The 19373-nt window shown below is 34.9% G+C and overlaps 1 protein-coding gene across 1 annotated transcript in view; it reads left to right on the forward strand.

Moving 5' to 3' along the window:
* The window catches only part of NDUFS1 (NADH:ubiquinone oxidoreductase core subunit S1), a 25850-nt gene that overhangs the window by 2196 nt on the left and 4281 nt on the right, over nucleotides 1–19373 (forward strand). Inside the window, exons 3-15 of the mRNA XM_007935987.1 lie at nucleotides 775–882; nucleotides 3633–3709; nucleotides 4998–5079; nucleotides 5173–5303; nucleotides 5757–5942; nucleotides 8991–9125; nucleotides 9790–9904; nucleotides 10851–10996; nucleotides 11686–11814; nucleotides 13155–13284; nucleotides 15618–15778; nucleotides 17688–17842; nucleotides 18331–18371. Coding sequence (XP_007934178.1) covers nucleotides 775–882; nucleotides 3633–3709; nucleotides 4998–5079; nucleotides 5173–5303; nucleotides 5757–5942; nucleotides 8991–9125; nucleotides 9790–9904; nucleotides 10851–10996; nucleotides 11686–11814; nucleotides 13155–13284; nucleotides 15618–15778; nucleotides 17688–17842; nucleotides 18331–18371 — 1596 coding nt within the window. The remainder of the gene's footprint in view (nucleotides 1–774; nucleotides 883–3632; nucleotides 3710–4997; nucleotides 5080–5172; nucleotides 5304–5756; nucleotides 5943–8990; nucleotides 9126–9789; nucleotides 9905–10850; nucleotides 10997–11685; nucleotides 11815–13154; nucleotides 13285–15617; nucleotides 15779–17687; nucleotides 17843–18330; nucleotides 18372–19373) is intronic.

Here is a 19373-nt window from a genome sequence, read left to right on the forward strand (position 1 = left end):
GTTGATTCTGACTCATGGTGACCTAGCACATAGGAAGCACTAAATACATTTTTGCTGCCTAAATAGTTAAGACATTGGGATTTGATGAGATTGGTATAGAGTGAGGGCTATGATGGGAGAACTAACTCAAGAGAGAATCTGAACACATTTATGCATGAAAGGAAGAGACACTTGCACTGGAGAGGGTAGAAGTGATAATTGGTACAGCAGGGCCCAGCATACTCCACTCCCCCTCATGAGGCAAGCAGGAGCTGGGAAGATCTTAAGCCACAGTGAGAATGTGAGTCCTGGATGAGGTATATCGAGCCAAGGTTATGGTGTCTCAAGATAGAACTAGATCATAGCCAGCTATGACTAGGTAAAATGGAGTTTCTACTTCAAAATAGAGCTAGGCAAACAGGAAGTCCAGGTATGTATGAAACCACTGAGGCAGAGTTTAAGGGAGGAGCCTTTGTAGACAGTGACTCAAAGTGAATATCTGGAGTCAAACCTTTACATTGTTTGAAGATACTTTACCCAGTTTGTTCCACATAAGGTGTGAACTTGCTAAGCATCCTTAAAGAGGTAGCTGCAGAGTAGATAGGGGTTGGGATCAAGAACCAAGAAGAAAGGAAATCTCTTCAGGGACTGAAAGTAGATGAAGATTGAGAAATGTATATAGATAGAGTGATAAGATAGGTGGAGGTGGCCTCATTTTGTCTTGGATTTTAGGCAAGAACAAGTGTGAGGTGGCTCAGGTCATTCTAATGTAAAACTTTTTATTTTATCTTGTAGGCTTGTGAAAAGGTTGGCATGCAGATCCCTCGATTCTGTTACCATGAAAGATTGTCTGTTGCTGGAAACTGTAGAATGTGCCTTGTTGAAATTGAGAAAGCTCCTAAGGTACTTGATACCTAAAATTCCACACCATGCTGTAGAAGGTAGAAAATCTTAAATCTTGCAGCCAATTTTATTTAGAATCACTATTGTTGTAGTGCTATATGTTTACTTATACTTCTAAGTTTAATATTTTTGTTCATTTTATTCTCTTCATTTCAAAAGTGGAGAGTGCTTTATAAATGCATGTGTCATAATTGTAACAGGTTTAAAATTAAAGTTGACTTCTAAGCAGGATGTGGAGTTGCCAAGTAGCATGTTAGAAGTGCTTATGTTGCACCATTTTCACTAGTGAAAAGTTTGGCAGTAAAGAGGTTTGCTTTAACTTTTTTGTGTGTTTTTTTATTATAAAATATGCATAAAAGTTGTCATTTTAGCCTATTTTGAAAGTACAATTCAGTGGCATTAAGCACATTTATAATGTTGTGTAACCATCACTATTATCTTATTTCCAGACTTTTTAATCATCCCAAACAGAAACTCTGTACTGCATTAAACAGGTTAACTACCCATTACTCTCTTGCCCCAGTCCCTGGTTACTTCTGTTCTACTTTCTATCCCTGTGAATTTGCCTATTCTGTCTGTCCCATATGAGTCGAGTCACACAATAGTTGTCCTTTTGTGTATGGCTTATTTCATAGAGCATGTCTTCTAGCTTCATCAGAACTTCATTCCTTTTTATGGCTGTATAAATCCCGTTGTATGCACATGCCACATTTTGTTTATCCATTCATTTGTTGATGCACACCTGAGTTGTTTCCTCCTTTTGGCTATTCTGAATAATGCTGTTGTAAACATTCATGTACCTGCTTGAGTCTCTGCTTTCAGTTCTTTTAGATATAACATAAAAGTGGAATTGTTGGGTCATAAAGTAATTCTATTTTCAACTTTTTGTAGTCACTAAACTGTTTCCACAGTGACTACACCAGCACTGCATGAAGGTTCCAGTTTCTCCATATCCCTGCAGCACTCATTATTTTCCATTTTTTTGCATAATAGTCATCCTAGTAGATGTGAAGTGGTATATCTTGTTGAGATTTTGGTTTGCATTTCCTTAATAACTAATGATCTTGAACATCTTTTCATGTGCTTATTGGCCATTTATATAATTTCTTTGGAGAAAAGTCTATTCAAGTCCTATGCTCATTTTTAAATTGGGTTTGCTTTTTATTGTTGAGTTATAAGAATTGTTTATATATTTTGGAGATATATATATAGGTTTTTATATATCATATATACACTTGTCAAATATTTTCTCCCCTTCTGTGGGTTTGTTTCTTTACTTTCTTGGTAAAGCCCTTTGATACACAAATGATGTCCATTTTATCTATTTTTTCCTTTGTTGGTCATACTTTTGGTGTCATATCTAAGAATTCATTGTAAAAAACTCAACTTTGTTTCCAAAGTTTTATATTTTTAGTCTTATGTTAGATTCCTGATCCACACTGAGTTAATTTTCATATGTGGTACTGTGTATGGGTCCAACTTCATTCTTTTGCATGTGGAAATTTAGTTGCACCAGCACCATCTATTGAAGAGACTGTTCTTTCTCCAGTGAATGGATTTAGCACCTTTGTTGAAAATCTATTGACATAGATATATGGGTTTATTTCTAGATTCTCTATTTTGTTGGTTTATATGTCTGTTCTTGTATGTGTACCACAGGTTTTGATTACTGTAGCTTTGTATTACATTTTGAAATCAGGAAATGTGGGTCCTCCTAGTTTGTCCCTCTTTTATAATACTGTTTTGACTATTTGGGGCCTCTTGCAATTTCATTTGAATTTGAGGATTGGCTTTTCAATTTCTGCAAAGAAGGTTGGCATTTTGATTGTGGTTGCATTGACCCTGAAGATTGTTTTGGATGATATTGACATTTAAACAATATTAAGTCTTCTAGTCCGTGATCAGAAGATTATTTCTTTCAGCACTGTTCTATAGTTTGTAGTCTTCTACCCCCTTGGTTAAATTTATTTCTAAGTATTTTATTCTTTTTGATTGCATTTCACTTTAATTGCATTTTGGTTTATGGAATTTTAATTCATTAGTACCTCCTGATCAGAGTACAGTTATTTGATAATCTGTTTCAGAACTTCTTATAAAAGACTATTAGAATAAACTTAACAAACAGGATTTCTTATTTATTTTTATGAGAAATATAAAGTGCCAGGTTGTCATATTACAAGTATGAATAAAAAATTTAAGACTTTGTCATGAAAAATACTATTTTCTTTGCTTTTTTTAAATTATAACTTAATATTTTTATATATAAGGAGCTCTGGTGGCATGATGGTTAAAGCATTTGGCTGCTAACCAAAAGTTTGGTAGTTCAAACCCTCAGCCATTGTACAGGAGAAAGATGAGGTAGTCTGCTTCTATAAAGATTTATAGCCTTAGAAACCCTATGGGACAGTTCTCTGTCCTACAGGATCTCCATCAGTCAGGCTCAACTTGATGGCAGTGCATTTGGTGGGTTTGGTTTTTATATATTGGGATGCTTATAATTAAAAGAAGCTCTGGTGGTATAGTGCCTAAGGCACTTGACTGCTGACCAGAAGCCTGGTGGTTCAAACCCACCAGCCATTCCTTGGAAGGAAGATTGGGCAATCTATTTCCGTAGTGATACCACCTCAGAAACCCAGGGAGGGGGTCGCTATGAGTCAGATTCAGCTCGACAGCAGTGAGTTAGGTTTTTTGGTTTTATAATTAAAAGTAAAGGATACAAATACTTACAGATTTTTCCATTGAAATTCCAGGTTGTAGCTGCTTGTGCCATGCCCGTAATGAAAGGTTGGAATATCCTGACCAACTCAGAGAAGTCTAGAAAAGCCAGGTACTTTATTACTACTCCATTTAGTGATCTTTCTTAGAGCAGGAAATTATGTATTTAAGCATTTAGACCTTCTCAGAGATTAGGAATTTATTACTAAACTTAGGAGAAGTTGATGTGCTTGCCTTCTAGGGGCAGTGGAAGTGAGTATAGACAGTAGAGGAGGTCAAGTCAGAGGTTTGTGATGTTGAATCTACAGTGGGATCAAAAGTAAAAATTTTGTTCAGCACCTTGCTCAACTTTTGACAAACAATGAGTCTGAGGCTTACTAAATTCAGAGTATTGCTGTGGTATCCTTAGCCGTGTGATTTAGTCTTTCATTATACTGATGGTGTTTAGTTTATATTTTGCATTCATGTGTGTTTATTTTGTTTGAATTAATGTGAATGTTTCTTGAGGACCATTCAGAAATTTTTGGTAATTCTGTAATATTAAAAGTTAGGATTTTCTAGGGTCTCTAATGACATTTTATTCTAGACTCATACTTTTTTTCTCCATTGTCATTTGGGTGAAAGTTAACACAGCAGATTAGTTTTCCATTCAACAATTTATACACATTTTGTTTCATAACATTAGTTGCAATTCCCTCAATGTAACAGCACTCTTCCCCTTCCTCCATTGGTTCCTCATTCCCATGTGTTCTTTCCTGCCTTGTCCTGCCTTCTGGCTTTGTTTTTGGACAAGATATTGTCCTGTCAGTGTCATATGGTTGATTATACTAAGGAGCCTGTTCCTCACAAGTGGTACTGTTCACTTCATAGGCTTATCTGTTGTTTGGCTGCCAGGTGACCCTGGAGGTGGTTTCATTTTCAGATTTGAAGGGTGTCAAAGGGCCATAGTCTCGGAGGTTCCAACAGTCTTGATATCAGACCAGTAGGTCTGGTCTTTTTTATGATTTTTGAATTTTATTATACATTTTTCCCCCATTCTGCCCAGAATCTTCTGTGGTCCTATTTAGAGCGGTCAGTAATGGTAGCCATCTAGTTCTTGTGGTCTCTCAGGGTAGTGTAGGCTGTGGTTTGTGTGGTCTACTAGTCCTTTGGACTAATTATTTCCTTGAGTCTTTTGATGTTCCCCGCTGTCTCCAGGTGGGGAACCTCTAAAGTATTTTCAGGTTATGATGAATACTTTGGGAATAATAGTTATATTGGAATTTTTTTTATAATAAATGTAAAATTAGTACTAACAGTGTGGGACCATACATCTATGAAGATTATTTAAATAACCTACATGTAAACAGTTTAAATACCAGCAATTTATATCATTTTATATGTTATGATTTTCTGTACAGAGAGGGTGTGATGGAGTTCTTACTAGCAAATCACCCACTGGATTGTCCTATTTGTGACCAGGGAGGTGAATGTGATCTGCAGGTACATGGTCTAATTTTGTACATTTTTTTTGGTTGTCCCAGGTTTTATTTTTCATTAGCAGCATTAGATTGACTTTTTTATAATCTACTTAAGGACCAGTCCATGATGTTTGGAAGTGATAGGAGCCGATTTTTAGAGGGGAAACGTGCTGTGGAGGATAAGAACATTGGGCCATTGGTAAAGACCATTATGACTAGATGTATACAGTGTACTCGCTGCATCAGGTAAGTTTTTATTTTTTTTTTCTCTTTTCTAGAGTATCAGTTTTACACACTTAGTCACCAAATTTGATGCAATAGCAATAATAGAAAAGATAACAACTTTTGTTTAGTAGGAGGATACCGTTACTATTTTTTTTTTGCAGAAACCAATAAAATGGAGTAAGTTGTTTACTTTCATTTAATAGCAACTTCAGTTGGATTTTAAAGTAGTAATTTGCAAACATTCATTTTGTATTAAGTTAGTGAGCGATACATGTATGATTTATGTATATTCTATATTATACCTCAATTTTAAAAAATCAAACATTAAATTATTTTTGATTAATGACTATTCACCATTGCAAATATTCTTGTCTTTTTCATGTTTTGAAAATCACTATCTCTTTATGATCATGAATAGGGAAGGAAGTAATTTTGATAAATTCTACCGTTTCACAGTATGTTTTTATCTTTCAGATTTGCTAGTGAGATTGCAGGAGTAGATGACTTGGGAACAACAGGCAGAGGAAATGATATGCAAGTTGGCACATACATTGAAAAGATGTTCATGTCTGAGCTGTCTGGGAATATCATTGATATTTGCCCTGTAGGTGCTCTGACCTCTAAGCCCTACGCATTTACTGCCCGGCCTTGGGAAACAAGGTATTCATCTTTGCATTTTTGATAGTTTGCCTGTTTGTTCTTAATTCCTTGTTATTCAAAAATTAAAAAAAATTACGGGTATTTTCTTCCCAAGTTTTGATTAGCCAAGTTTTATTTGTTTGCTTTATATGAAATCCTCTAAATGGAAGATGAGTAGTAAATTGAAGGATAGAATGAACCTGTGCAAATTAATTTTCCCAGAAATTAATTTTCTAGTTCTTAATCCATGAAATTATTCATGTATTCTTTCTTTATCATTACAAATCTGTGATAAACTGCTTTTTATAAGTTTTTATATCTCTTTGATTCTTCTTTAAAATTAAACCAAGAAATGGAGTAAGGAGGTACAATAAGTATAAATATTTTTAAGGATTTTGAAACACATCATCAAATTGCCCTGTAATTTTAAATTCCCACCAAAGTATATAAGGGTATCTTAAAACTCCAGATTTTAAACCGTGTATGTATGTATGCATCTACTCAAATAGTAACCTAAGGGTTGGTGGTTCAAAACCACCCACTCATGCTGAGGAAGAAAAGCCTGGTGATCTGCTTCTATAGAGATTACAGCCAAGAAAATCCTGTGAAGCAGTTCTATTCTGTAACACATGGAATAGCCATGAGTCAGAATCTACTCCATGGCAACGAACTTTTTGGTTTGTTTATTTATGTATCAAAAGGATGTGAAGTCGGAGGAAGTAAATAAGTGCTTCAGTAGAAAGGGCTTTTTCCCCCCATTTCTTTTAAAATTATTGTAACATCATACAAATGAAAAATTATTTTTACCTTTAAGAGCTGACTGTTCCAAAATAATCATACCATAATAATTTTTAAGATTGGTGGGGAAAGGTAAACCTTTTTCTCATCTTCTTCTAAACTATGAAACAGTAGAATAATCATCTCAGTTTTATTATAAAAACAAAATTATAACTCAAAAAACAATTTACTATTTTACTGGAGAAAACAAATAATATATCCAGCAATACACATAAATATATTTATATAGACCTTTATGTTAACCCACATTTATCCTTTCTAGTGCTTTTCAGTTCTTTCTGTGAATATGAGTTACTGCCTAATATCATTTCCTTTCAGCCTGACAGACTGCCTGTAAAATTTCTTTTAAGGCAGATCTGTTAGCAACAGATTCTTATAGTTTTTATTTATATAGAAATGTCTTTATTTTGCCTTCGTTGTTGAAGAATAGTTTTGTTGTATATAGAATTCTTGGGTGATAGGGGTTTTTTTGTTTTTTTTTCCCCTTCTCTCTTCATCACTTTCGAATATGTCATCCCACTACTTTTGACTTCTCTTCCCTTCTGATTATGTTAGCCTTTAACCTCACTGATGCTCCCTTCTGCATGACAAGTCATTTATATCTTGCTGCTGTTAGATTTTTCTGTTTGTTTTTGGCTTTCAGTATTTAACTGCAATGTGTCTACATGTATTTCTTTGTATTTATCCTACCTGGATTCATTGAGGCTGGATGTATAGATTAATCATTTTTTTCATAAAATTTCTGCCCTTTCATTTCCTCTCCTTTTGGGATTACTGTAATGCATATCTTAGTACTCTTGGTGTTGTCCCACAGGTCTCTGAGATGCTGTTCATTTTTCTTAAATCTTTTCTCACTGTTATTTAGGTTGGATAATTTCTCTTGATCTATCTTCATATTTACTGATTCTTTTGCCATCTCAAACTTGCTTTTGAGCCCCAGTAGTAAACTTTTAATTTCATCATTGTACTTTTCACCTCCAGAATTTCTATTTGCTTCTTTATATATGTGTGTATATATATCCTATTAAAATAGGTTCAAAGGATTAACGAAAGTCATGTGGATAAGGCACTTGACTGCTAACCGGCAGGTCAGTGTGGTTCATACCTACCAGCTGTTCGGCAGAAGGAAGACTGGGAGATCTACTTCCATGAAGATTTACAGCCTCAGAAACCCAATGGGGAGCTCTGGTGACAAAGTGCCTAAGGCACTTGACTGCTAACCAGAAGGCTGGCAGTTCAAACCCACCAGCTACTTCTCAGAAGGAAGATTGGTCAGTCTACTTCCATAGTTGGGTTTCTGCCTTGGAAACCCAAGGAGGGGTTGCTATGAGTTGGAGCTGACTCTCAGTGAATTTGGTGTGTTTTTGTTTTGTTTTTTTTTTGTAATCCATGATTAGGATTAGGATTCTTAGGAGTTGCCCCTGTATTTGCATAGCTTAGTAATCAGTAGGTACACAATGATGGGACAGAAATTGTGCCGAAGCACCATTAGCTAATAAGCCTTTCATCCTGTGGGCCCTTTGAATCTCAGTGTTGTTTGGAATCTCTGAGTAGTTTGGATCTCTCTGGTCTCAGCTGTGCATATGCTGCATAGCCTCAGCTAGGAATGCTTGCTCTAGCTACAGCTAAAACCTCAGACTGGCACAGCCTTGGCTTTCTCCTCATCTCATCAGTTCCCCAAATACTTCCATTCAGTGGCTTTTCATCTGCAGCAGAGAAGCTCTCTAGGCTCAGCTAGGCATTGAGGGTAACAGAAGTAGCCCCAAGCCAAAATAACACAGATCTCCACTGTTCCTACTCAAATTTCAGCAGTTTTTCGTGCATAGAAATTTCTCAGGTTGTTGAATATCTTTGGTAAATTTCCAAAGCACTGAAATGATTGTTTTTTGCCAATTTTCTCCAGCTTCATTTTTACATATTGTGGAAAGGATTTGCTGAGTTCCTTACATGGCTATAGCCATAAGTCCTGCCTCTCTTATTATTTATTTTGATACTTAAATTGACCTAGATCTGACCAGTTGAATTCCGTGTACACTGACTTCTGTGTCAGGTAGCAGTTTCTAAAGGTTCATTTCTACACTAGAGGTTTACATGATGTCTTCAGCTATGCAGATACACTTTTTATTGCTAATTTGTATGACTTACTATTTTTAGAAATTCAGAAAAGGAAGTAATTGTAATCATTTTGTTTTTGAAACCAGGTAACAAACTTTCTACTTATTCCTAAAATCAATATAATAACCATGTGTGCTTATATTCCCTTTTTCTCAGAAAGACAGAATCAATTGATGTAATGGATGCAGTTGGAAGTAATATTGTTGTAAGCACAAGAACTGGAGAAGTGATGAGGATTTTGCCAAGGATGCATGAGGACATTAATGAAGAATGGATCTCTGATAAAACTAGGTATATGCTATATTGTTTTCCCTGACTTTTGCAATTAAACTAAAGATAATTTTATCATTTTAATTTAAAAAAAACTTTCATTTATATTTGCAAACTAGTTCATAAATGCAGGCTATTGAAATTTGGACTTTATGTGGAGATTTGGACAAAATTAACAAAGCAGTAGTCCTAGATCTCTCACTGACTTTCATAGTAACTTTGAAAAAGATCTTTTCCCGCCCCGGTGGAGAGATTAAAGTAAATTAAGATATTTTTCCAACCTATTTCAGTGACAAAAAAAAGAGAAAAACCTAAGTTAGGGTTTGTACAATATAATTTTGGTAAAATATCTAGAGGTATTCAAGTTTTATAACAAAATGATTTAACTTTTCTGCTATCAGATTTTTTGTGTGTCATGATTTTAAGATTATTCTGCTTTCTGAAAATAACTTTCAAGAAGTCAAGCTCCTTGATGGTTTTTATTTTAGGTGATGTTCATAAGATAATCTTTATTAGTCTGTCTCCAAAAAAAACCAGATAAATTATTTATGTCCAGGTATTTACAATTATATTTACACTCTAAACAATGCTGTATTTAGATAACATTTCTTGTGGACTTTACACTTGAAAATTAGAGTTGCCTCTTTAGAGAGATTCCACAAATGGTGTAATTTCTGTTATCTAGATTTGCCTATGATGGGCTAAAACGTCAAAGACTTACCGAGCCGATGGTCAGAAATGAAAAGGGGCTTTTAACCTTTACCTCCTGGGAGGATGCACTCTCTCGTGTAGCTGGAATGGTAAAGAATTCAAATATAGAATAAATATTATTTGTGGTTTTCAAGGGACTTATTTGCAGTGAGGGAGGATATATGTCTTCATTTCTTTATTCTTACCAAGATTTGATTAAACACCTTTCATTTATCATTCTTTGAAAGCCATATGCTAGATGCCTTGCTACATGTAGGTATATAAAGACTATTAAAATATGCCTTTCCATCCCACAATCTGGTTGAAGGGAAAGGTGTACACTTAGGCAGTTGTCATCTGCTGTTGTGGGTTGTGCATGAAGTGGTATGAAAGAGCAGATGAGAGAGGTGCCTAACCCAGGATATCAAAGATATCTTCCTGGAAGAGATGACTAATTAATGTGAAAGCTAAGAATGACTGCTAGCTCTAGCTCCCCAGAGCAAAAGTGGAGAAATGGCTTTCCTTTCAGGAAAAAGGTACATATAGAAAAGGTCAGGGAGAATGGCAGGTACTTCAAAGTGGGTTGCATTTAAGGGAACTATTACTCCACAGCTTTTGTCCTCTGAACCTCATTTTCAGGCTCCTTTGTTCCTAAACAGGAGCTCTGGTAGCACAGTGCCTAAGACATTTGACTGCTAACCAGAAGGCTGGCGGTTCAAATCCACCAGCCACTCCTCGGAAGGAAGGTTGGGCAATCTACTTCCGCAGTGATACCACCTCAGATGCCAAGGAGGGGTCGCTATGAGTCAGATCCGACTCAATGGCATTAAGTTTTAGTTTCAGTTTTGTTCCTAAACATAAACTGTTTCCCTCCAAGCTAATGGCATTAGCCTTAACCTCAAATATACCTCTGCTTCTCACTTCTTAGATGTTTTAGCTTAATTTATAATTATTAAAAGAACTTTTTAGTCAGAAGTTTATTATTCTTTTGGACCTTGAAAATGATTATTTTCTGAACATTGGTTTTTTGGTGATACCCTTTTTATCCATTTCTAGTTGCAGAGTTTTCAGGGAAAGGATGTAGCAGCAATTGCAGGTGGCTTTGTGGATGCTGAAGCCCTAGTAGCGCTCAAAGATTTGCTTAATAGAGTGGACTCTGACACCTTGTGCACTGAAGAGGTCTTCCCCACCGCAGGAGCCGGGTGAGAAATATGAAGCGAAGATATAGGCTTTCTTCTTTTTTTTTTTCTTTTGGTTACAAGTTGTATATAATTCACCATATCTCTGGCATTAATGACTTAACATGTGACAATTTGGATTCTCCAACATACCTACCAACTTACTTTCACACATAGACCAAAATCAAACCAGGAGTTACAGAAAGTAGGAGAATCTAGTTATTTGTAAGTATCTGATACTTTGATGTAATTTAAGAATACCAAAACAAACCCATTGCCATTAAGTCAATTCTAACTCATAATGACCATATAGGACAGAGTAGAACTGCCCCATAGGGTTCTCAAGGCTATAAATCTTTACAGAAGCAGACTGCCTCATCTTTCTCCCAGAGTGGCTGGTGGGTTCAAACCACTGATCTTTTGGTTGGCAGCCAAATGCTGTAACCACTGTACTACTGTTGTTGTTGTTGTTGTTATGTGCCGTCAAGTCCGACCTGACTCACACAGCCCCTCCTTGGGTTTCCAAGGCAGTATCACTACAGGAGTAGATTGCCCAACCTTCCTTCCGAACTGTGCTACTAGAGTTCCTTAATTTAAGAATACTTGATTAAAATTTTTTGTCTGAGAGTGCCATAGGTTGGATGACATGAGAATATTTCAGATTCTTGGTGTGTATTAGTTTTAAAGTAAATTTGTGTTTTGTGTATTTCTAGCACAGATTTACGTTCCAATTATCTTCTTAATACTACAATTGCTGGTGTGGAAGAGGCAGATGTTGTCGTTCTGGTTGGTACAAATCCACGTTTTGAGGCACCATTATTTAATGCTAGAATTCGAAAGAGGTTAGTAATAATACTTAAACAAACCAAAAATATTTATGTAATGTTTTTTGTTTTATATATGACATGACATTTTAGCTGATTGCTTATAGTGTTAGTGGGGATGTTACTCCAAAAGATAATTGGAGGACAATTTCTAACAGCCCCTACTCCTGTTTATTTATATCTGTGTTTATTTTGTTAGCTTTTTATTCTGAAATGATTCAGAACTTATAAAAGAATTGGTTGAAATGTTCTTTGTATACCCATCACTAAGAATCATCAGTTAACATTTTCCTACATTTGCTTTGTTATTCTATGTTTGCACACATATGTGTGATTATAGTTTTATGAGTAATTTGAGAGTCAGTTGCAGGCATGCCCCTTAGTACCTAAATACTTTAGTGTGGATTTCCTAAGAACAAGGGCATTCTCTTAATCAAGAAATTTGGTATAGATATAATATTATCTAATCCACAGTTTATATTCAAATATCACCAATTTTCATAGCAAGTTTTTGTTTGTTTGTTTTTTCATTTATACTTTAATGACTTATGAATGGAGTGACCACATAATTTGTTATCTAAACTGGGACACTTGAGAGTAAAAGAGGGAGTTGTTAATTCAGGATAACATGTTAACCAATACTGTTCCCAGATAATTGAGAGTATATGGTCACCACACTTAACTATTTTTGGAGGAGATGGATCCGTGGCTCCCTGTCATAGAAAATAAATATGAATGACATAGTTTATTTTTAGGAATTATATTTGAATGACCTTAATGGATAATTAAGAGATACCCTATGTGTATTGAAGAATAAAAACTATGGATCAGTTATTCTAAAATTAAAGTGTATATTTGTAGCTGGCTTATAGTTAGCATTCCCACAGCAAATTAATTCACTGAATTGCCTGGCATGTATTTTTGCAACACTTGGTTATAAAAGGTCATTATCTGTTTGTAGAAATCTACACCAGATTTGATTGTTTCTTTTATATTGAAAGGTACAAAGAATATATCTATTAAGACTAAATCTTCTCTGAGTGCTTTTATAAAGCTTTTAACATTTTGTAATAGTAAATATATAGCACTTAGCATAGAAGAGGGAGCTCTGGTAGCATAGTGGCTAAGACACTTGCCTGCTAACCAGACGGCTGGCGGTTCAAACCCACCAGCCACTCCTCGGAAGGAAGGTTGGGCAATCCTACTTCCGTAGTGATACTGCCTCGGAAACCCAAGGAGGGGTCGCTGTGAGTCGGGGCCGACTCGACGGCACATAACAACAACAACAGCATAGAAGAGACCAATAACTGTGCTAAATTAATTATTCAGCTCTATAAACTTTGTTGCTTTTATTTCAGCTGGCTTCATAATGACCTAAAGGTAGCCCTTATAGGCAGTCCAGTAGATCTGACTTATAGATATGACCACCTGGGAGATTCCCCCCAAATTCTTCAAGACATTGCTTCAGATAGACATCCATTCAACCAGGTGTGTTCAGTTAAATATATCTATTCTTGTTAATTTTTAGTGATTGTTATTTTTTAGTTTCTTTAATGTTTTTGTCTCGAAGGAAGGTTGGGCAATCCTACTTCCGTAGTGATACTGCCTTAGAAACCCAAGAAGGGGTTGCTATGAGTCAGGGCCGACTCGACGGCACGTAACAACAGCAACAACAACGTTTTTGTATGTGGTTATTGCTAAAAATTACACCAATACAGAAGTAACATGAAAAAAAGTAAAATTTTACTGCCTTAAAACAAGTATTAATGAAACTTAATAACCATCTCTCTATTTACATATAGAAGATGGATGGATAAATAAGCAAAGAACCAAAATGAAATCATACTGTACATACTGTTTTTATTTACCAGGGTTTAATTTTACCTGGAATTAATTGAAAAGAAATTGAACTAAAAGAACTAAACTTCAGACTTCAATTAAATCTTTACTGCAAAAATTATTCCTGAAAGAAATTTTTGCATGGCTTTTTCATTATCAAGTCCTGTATTTATGGTCATTTTGCTGTTGGCTGGTTTTTTATGTTTCCTTTTGTTTCTTCCAAGAAGGGCACATAGGTGCTGTCTTCCTTGAGTTCTTGCCTGCTTTAAAATGTCTATTTTATTCCTCAAGAGACAGATTGGCAGGATATAAAGTTCTAGGTCAGCATTTTTCCCCTTTCTGAACTTTGTAGACACTGCTTCACTGTCTTCTGTTACTGTAGAGAAGCCTGAAGTCAGTGTTATTTCCACCAAATCCTGTCACCCCATGCTGATTATTTTTCCTGCTAGATACTTTATCATTGATTCGTCATCACTGAAATTTGATAATTTCACCAGAGTATGTTAATGGTGGTAGATTTTTTTTAATAAGGCCTTTCATCTGTGCCTTACAATCGAAAGATTCAAGGTTCTCTTTGTTTCAGGATTTTAATTTTTTGTGATGATTGTTGAAACTGCTAAGTGTCTATTTCTCACATAACAAGAAATCTAGAGCTCGGCAGTTGAAGGTGATATAGTTGTCCAAGCATATCACCAAGGAAGAGCTTACCTCCTTTGCTGTTCTCAGTGTATTTACTTGCTTATGTTCACCTGTGAATGTCTCTGTGTGTGCGTGTGCACAAGTGTGTGCATCTGCACGCACCTCTCATCATAGTTCTAAGATAATGTCTTCACTGGCAGATTCAGGTTTACTTTACAGGCAAGAGAAGGTACAAAAGGACAGAATTGCCTAGCCCAGCCTCTTTGTTTCTTTGTTTTGAACAGGAAAAACATTATCATGATTAAAAAATTGAAAGCATAAAAAGGTTTTCAGTGAAAAGTGTTCCCTTCTTTCTAGTACGCATTTCTGTCTGCCAGAATTTGGCCAGTATTCTTAGGGAATATTTTTCTTCTATTACAGATTTAAATACATTTTTTGTTCCATTAGTTCTTTTCTCTTCATTACTAACTTTATTAAGTGAGGTTTCTTTCATCTCTTTTTTTTTCCCCATTTTCTTTGAAGCATTTTAAGACTCTGAACTCCATGTTTTCTTGGGAAACGTCTGTTGTGACAGATGTCTGTCCTATTGTGATGAATGTACTCCTTCCTTTAACTGATGTTCCTTTCTCTCTTTTTTTTTTTTTTTGTAATATCTATGCATAATTCTTCATGCTGGTTATTTCTTTATTCATCTTTGATTGGGGACAGCTATTTATTAAAGAATAATATAGGGATGAACAAGAGAATGAAGTATGTAGTCTATGGCTTTGTTGCTTATTTGTTATCTCGACCACCCTTCACTCCTTTGTTCTTGGGATGCATTCCATCTCAATTTTTGGCATTCAGGAAGTTACTATGGTTTGAAGCAAAGCCTTTAAAGTTACAGGTATTTTGCATTGTGATTTAGTGATAATTACTTCCTCCTCTTCTTCTGCTCTGTCTAGAGGGTAGTTAGATAGATGGAAGGAGAAGACATGGTATTTCAGCATGGTTTCTCCTGTTCTTCGGTACTATCTGTGTCTTCCACAGCTTTTCTGTGACCTGCCTTTAGTCATTCTGACCATGTTATTTGGCTAGTATTTCCTAATATTATTTAAAAATCTGTTCTATATGATACTCATTCGGCCATTTCCCAGTAGCATTGGGAAGATGTTTCTTTATTAAAACCATGCTAAATCTAGTTCCATGTATGACCAATCATATGCTGACTAGCAAACCAAAGACACGTTCATATTAGACCTGGAGCTTAGGTATACAGTAAGTACATACTTGATTAGGTTTATTTTACTTGTAATATTAAATCTGGATTTTTATTATTATTATTATTTTTTTTTTTAAAATAGGTCCTAAAGGAAGCTAAAAAACCAATGTTAGTTTTAGGCAGTTCTGCACTTCAAAGAAATGATGGAGCAGCAATTCTTGCAGCTGTTTCCAGCATTGCACAAAAGATTCGGACAAGCAGTGGGATTGCTGGTGATTGGAAAGTTATGAATATTCTTCACAGGTTGAGTGATTTTTTTATATATATATATATATACTAAAATTTAAGTAATTTTGTGTATTATGCTCCTGCTACCCTGTTAATTTTAAATTTGTAAGCAGTATTGCCCCATTTGCAGATGTGAAACACCAAGCTTTTTCATTCTGTGTGTGAACCCAAGATAAAAAATAATACTAAAAATATCTAAAATAACTGTGATTGTTGAAAGTGAGTATTTAAAATCTCTGTCATATTAGAATACCAGGTAGCATAGTTCAGGGATTGTAATAAAGATCATATCTCTGCAAAGAGAGAAAGTTTTACTTCTTTCTAATCTGGATGCCTTTTACCTCGTTTTCTTGCCACATTGCCCTGTTTGGAAGAACCTTCAGTACAGTGTTGAATAGAAGTGGTAAAAGTAGACATCCTTGTCTTGTTCATGATTTTAGGGGAAAGTATTTAGTCTTTATTGAATATGCTGTTAACTGTGGGCTTTTGGTAGATGCTCTATTTCAGCTGAAGAAGTTCCCTTGTATTTCTCATGTGTTAATGTTTTTTCATGAAAGGATGTTGGATTTCTCCAGTGTTTTTTGTGTATCTACTGAGATGATCATGTGGTTTGTTTTTATTCTTTATTCTATTAATATGGCATATTACATTGATTTTTCAGATAGTAAACTAACCACATGCATTCCCTGGATAAATCCCACTGTATAATTCTTATCTTTATTATAATGAATACTTACCAAAAGCCTAATTGTTTACCCTTTCCTCTCCATTGAGGAACTCTGGTAGGTAGTAGTGGTTAAAGCATTTGGCTGCTAACCAAAAGGTCAATAGTTTGAACCAACTAGCCACTCCATGAAAGAAAGATGAGGCAGTCTGCTTAAAGTTTAACAACATTGGAAACTCTATGGGGCAGTTCTACTCTGTCCTAAAGGGTCTCTTTGAGTCAGAATAGACTCCTGGTAATGGGTTTGTATTCCTCTCCATTTGGTTAGTTCTCTGTCATTTGTTACATTGTTTTTTTCCTGTCAACTTCTTGCTTTATTCCTTCCTTAGGAGAAAATAGACTTCACCTGTTGGTGAATGATAAAAAAGGCAGCCTTGAAAGCTTTCTCATTATCTTCTCTATATTAACCCATTGCTATTAAAAAGATTTGGTCCATTGGTCACATACCAGGACAATAGATTCTTGGGAAAACCAAAACAGATCTATATATCAGTCTGAACATACAGCAGAAATAATTTAGCCCAACCATTTCTTTTACTCCCGTCTACTAGGGGAGTTACCTTGACCTGCTCTCCTCCCTTAAACAGGTAAAGGACTAGCTGGCTTTATACACCATAGGTTCTCAGAATGGCTATCACTGACTAGAAAGTTAATGCTAGTCTGCAGACAAAAAAACCTCTGATGTACAAAGTATAGTTATTTCAGACCTTTTCTTTAAAAGATTATTGTTGCTTATATTATTATCCATAGAAAAAAAATCTGTACGGACTTATACCAATGTACTAATTACGGCTTTTTTTTTTTTTTTTTTTAATTATTGTGTTATTTATATTTAAATTTTCCTTTCTGGCTTTTAAAATCATCTAATTTTCCTCTATTCTATGTTTTATGTGTTATTATGTTGAATGAGAGTGATCTTAAGGCAATTGTAGTTGGCTTAAAGTTTCCAGAATTATTCCATTAAATGATATCTTATAAAGCGACAATAACCTACATACCTTATGTGTCTTTGTTTGTCATTCCCAAAATAATAAAAGACTGCTGCTTCTGATTTTGACATCTGTTTTAAGTGGGTAAGAAATAAGAATGGGCTTTGGTAGCATTGACTGGAAAATAAACTAGGTAACATTCCAAGAATCACATTTATTTTTTTACACTGAAAACAATTACAGCTATGCTAAAATTCTATAATCGTTACAGGATTGCAAGCCAAGTAGCTGCTTTGGACCTTGGCTATAAACCGGGAGTAGAAGCAATTCGAAAGAACCCTCCCAGAGTGCTGTTTCTCCTAGGAGCAGATGGAGGTTGTGTTACTCGACAAGATTTGCCAAAGGATTGTTTCATTATTTATCAAGGTAAGTAGCCCCTGGAACACCAAAAACAGAACAGTACATTATGTCTTTTGTAAACTGTTCTACGGTATACATTGTTGTTGTTGTTACGTACCGTTGAGTCGGACCTGACTCATAGCGACCCCTCTTTGTGTTTCCGAGCAGTATCACTATGGAAGTAGATTGCCCAACGTTCCTTCCGAGGAGTAGCTGGTGGGTTTGAACCGCTACCCTTCTGGTTAGCAGTCAAGTGCCTTAGGCACTGCACTACCAGAGCTCCTGCAGTACAGTATACATAGTATACATAATAGACTGAATATTTTCTATTCAGGTATGACCACAAAAATTTTTCTTTAACTAAATTTTACATTTTATTAGTTACATAGTTGATATTACTATTAAGAATTATTACCTGATGTTATTTAATAATAAAATTAGAAGCAACTTAAATACCCAGTAATAGTTAAATTACAGTCATATTATGTAGACATTAAAAGTTAAACTTTTCACAGAATATTTAATGTTTTTATATAATCAAGAAAGCAACTTTAATGTAAATATATCATAAAAAGTTAAAATCACTTGATTCCTACAAGGATCTTAGATGATTTCTATATGGAGAAAGAGCTTTAGACTACAAAATTGAAATTAACCTTATCTTAGGAGAAAATGACAGAGATAAATTATGTTAGTTTCACTTTGTCACTTTAGGATGTCAGCTTATCAACAGCAAAAACTTTTAGGAGATTGGAAACCATAGAACATTTTATGTTTTAGCTTAAGTCATTTTCATAATGTGCTAAATGACATTTAGTGAATCATAGTTAAACATAATACTCCTTTGGCTTTTCATGTTTGACTCATCTTCTTAAAAAGAAAAATATTGAATAATGTTCTACTTTATTTCACACATAAACACCATAAGTTAGAATAGGGATTTCATTGCTATGGCACATAAAATGCATTTATACAATATTTGTATCTTTAGTTTGGTAAAGCTAAACCAAAATGCAGAAACTAAAATCCTATTTTCTAATGCTTTCCAGAGAGAATCATTAATGACAGTTTTGATATGTAAACAAATGAGATTAAATTTTATATATTGTTCTATAACTTAATTCTCACTTGACTGAAATCTATTTCTAAACCTCTTGTTGCTTTTTTTTTTTTTTTAATAACTTCTGACAGTTTTGTTGAAATAATAATGGTGGTAGTCTTATAGAATGCCATTTCCTATGATTTTCTGTGTGATGAAATTTGTCTATGTCTAAATTTATGTCTGACAATTTTAGTACTGTGTTAGTCGTGTTTTACACTTTGCACTCTTCTGCTATTTCAGTGTACTTTACCATATTCCACTAACTGGTACTCCTGAGGTTTCTACTTTGTAAGCATCAAGAGAAATAATATACCTAATTGCCATAATATATACATATATTTGTGTATTTGCATAAAATAGAAAGATACATACCAATTTCTTTAACAGTAAATCTCCTTGGAAAGAGAATTGAATTAGGGAGGAGATGGGCTTTAATTTTTACTGTATTTTATAATT

This window comes from Orycteropus afer, unplaced genomic scaffold, assembly GCF_000298275.1.
Source record: "Orycteropus afer afer isolate SDZICR_OR568_19922 unplaced genomic scaffold, OryAfe1.0 scaffold00002, whole genome shotgun sequence".
NCBI lineage: Eukaryota > Metazoa > Chordata > Mammalia > Tubulidentata > Orycteropodidae > Orycteropus > Orycteropus afer.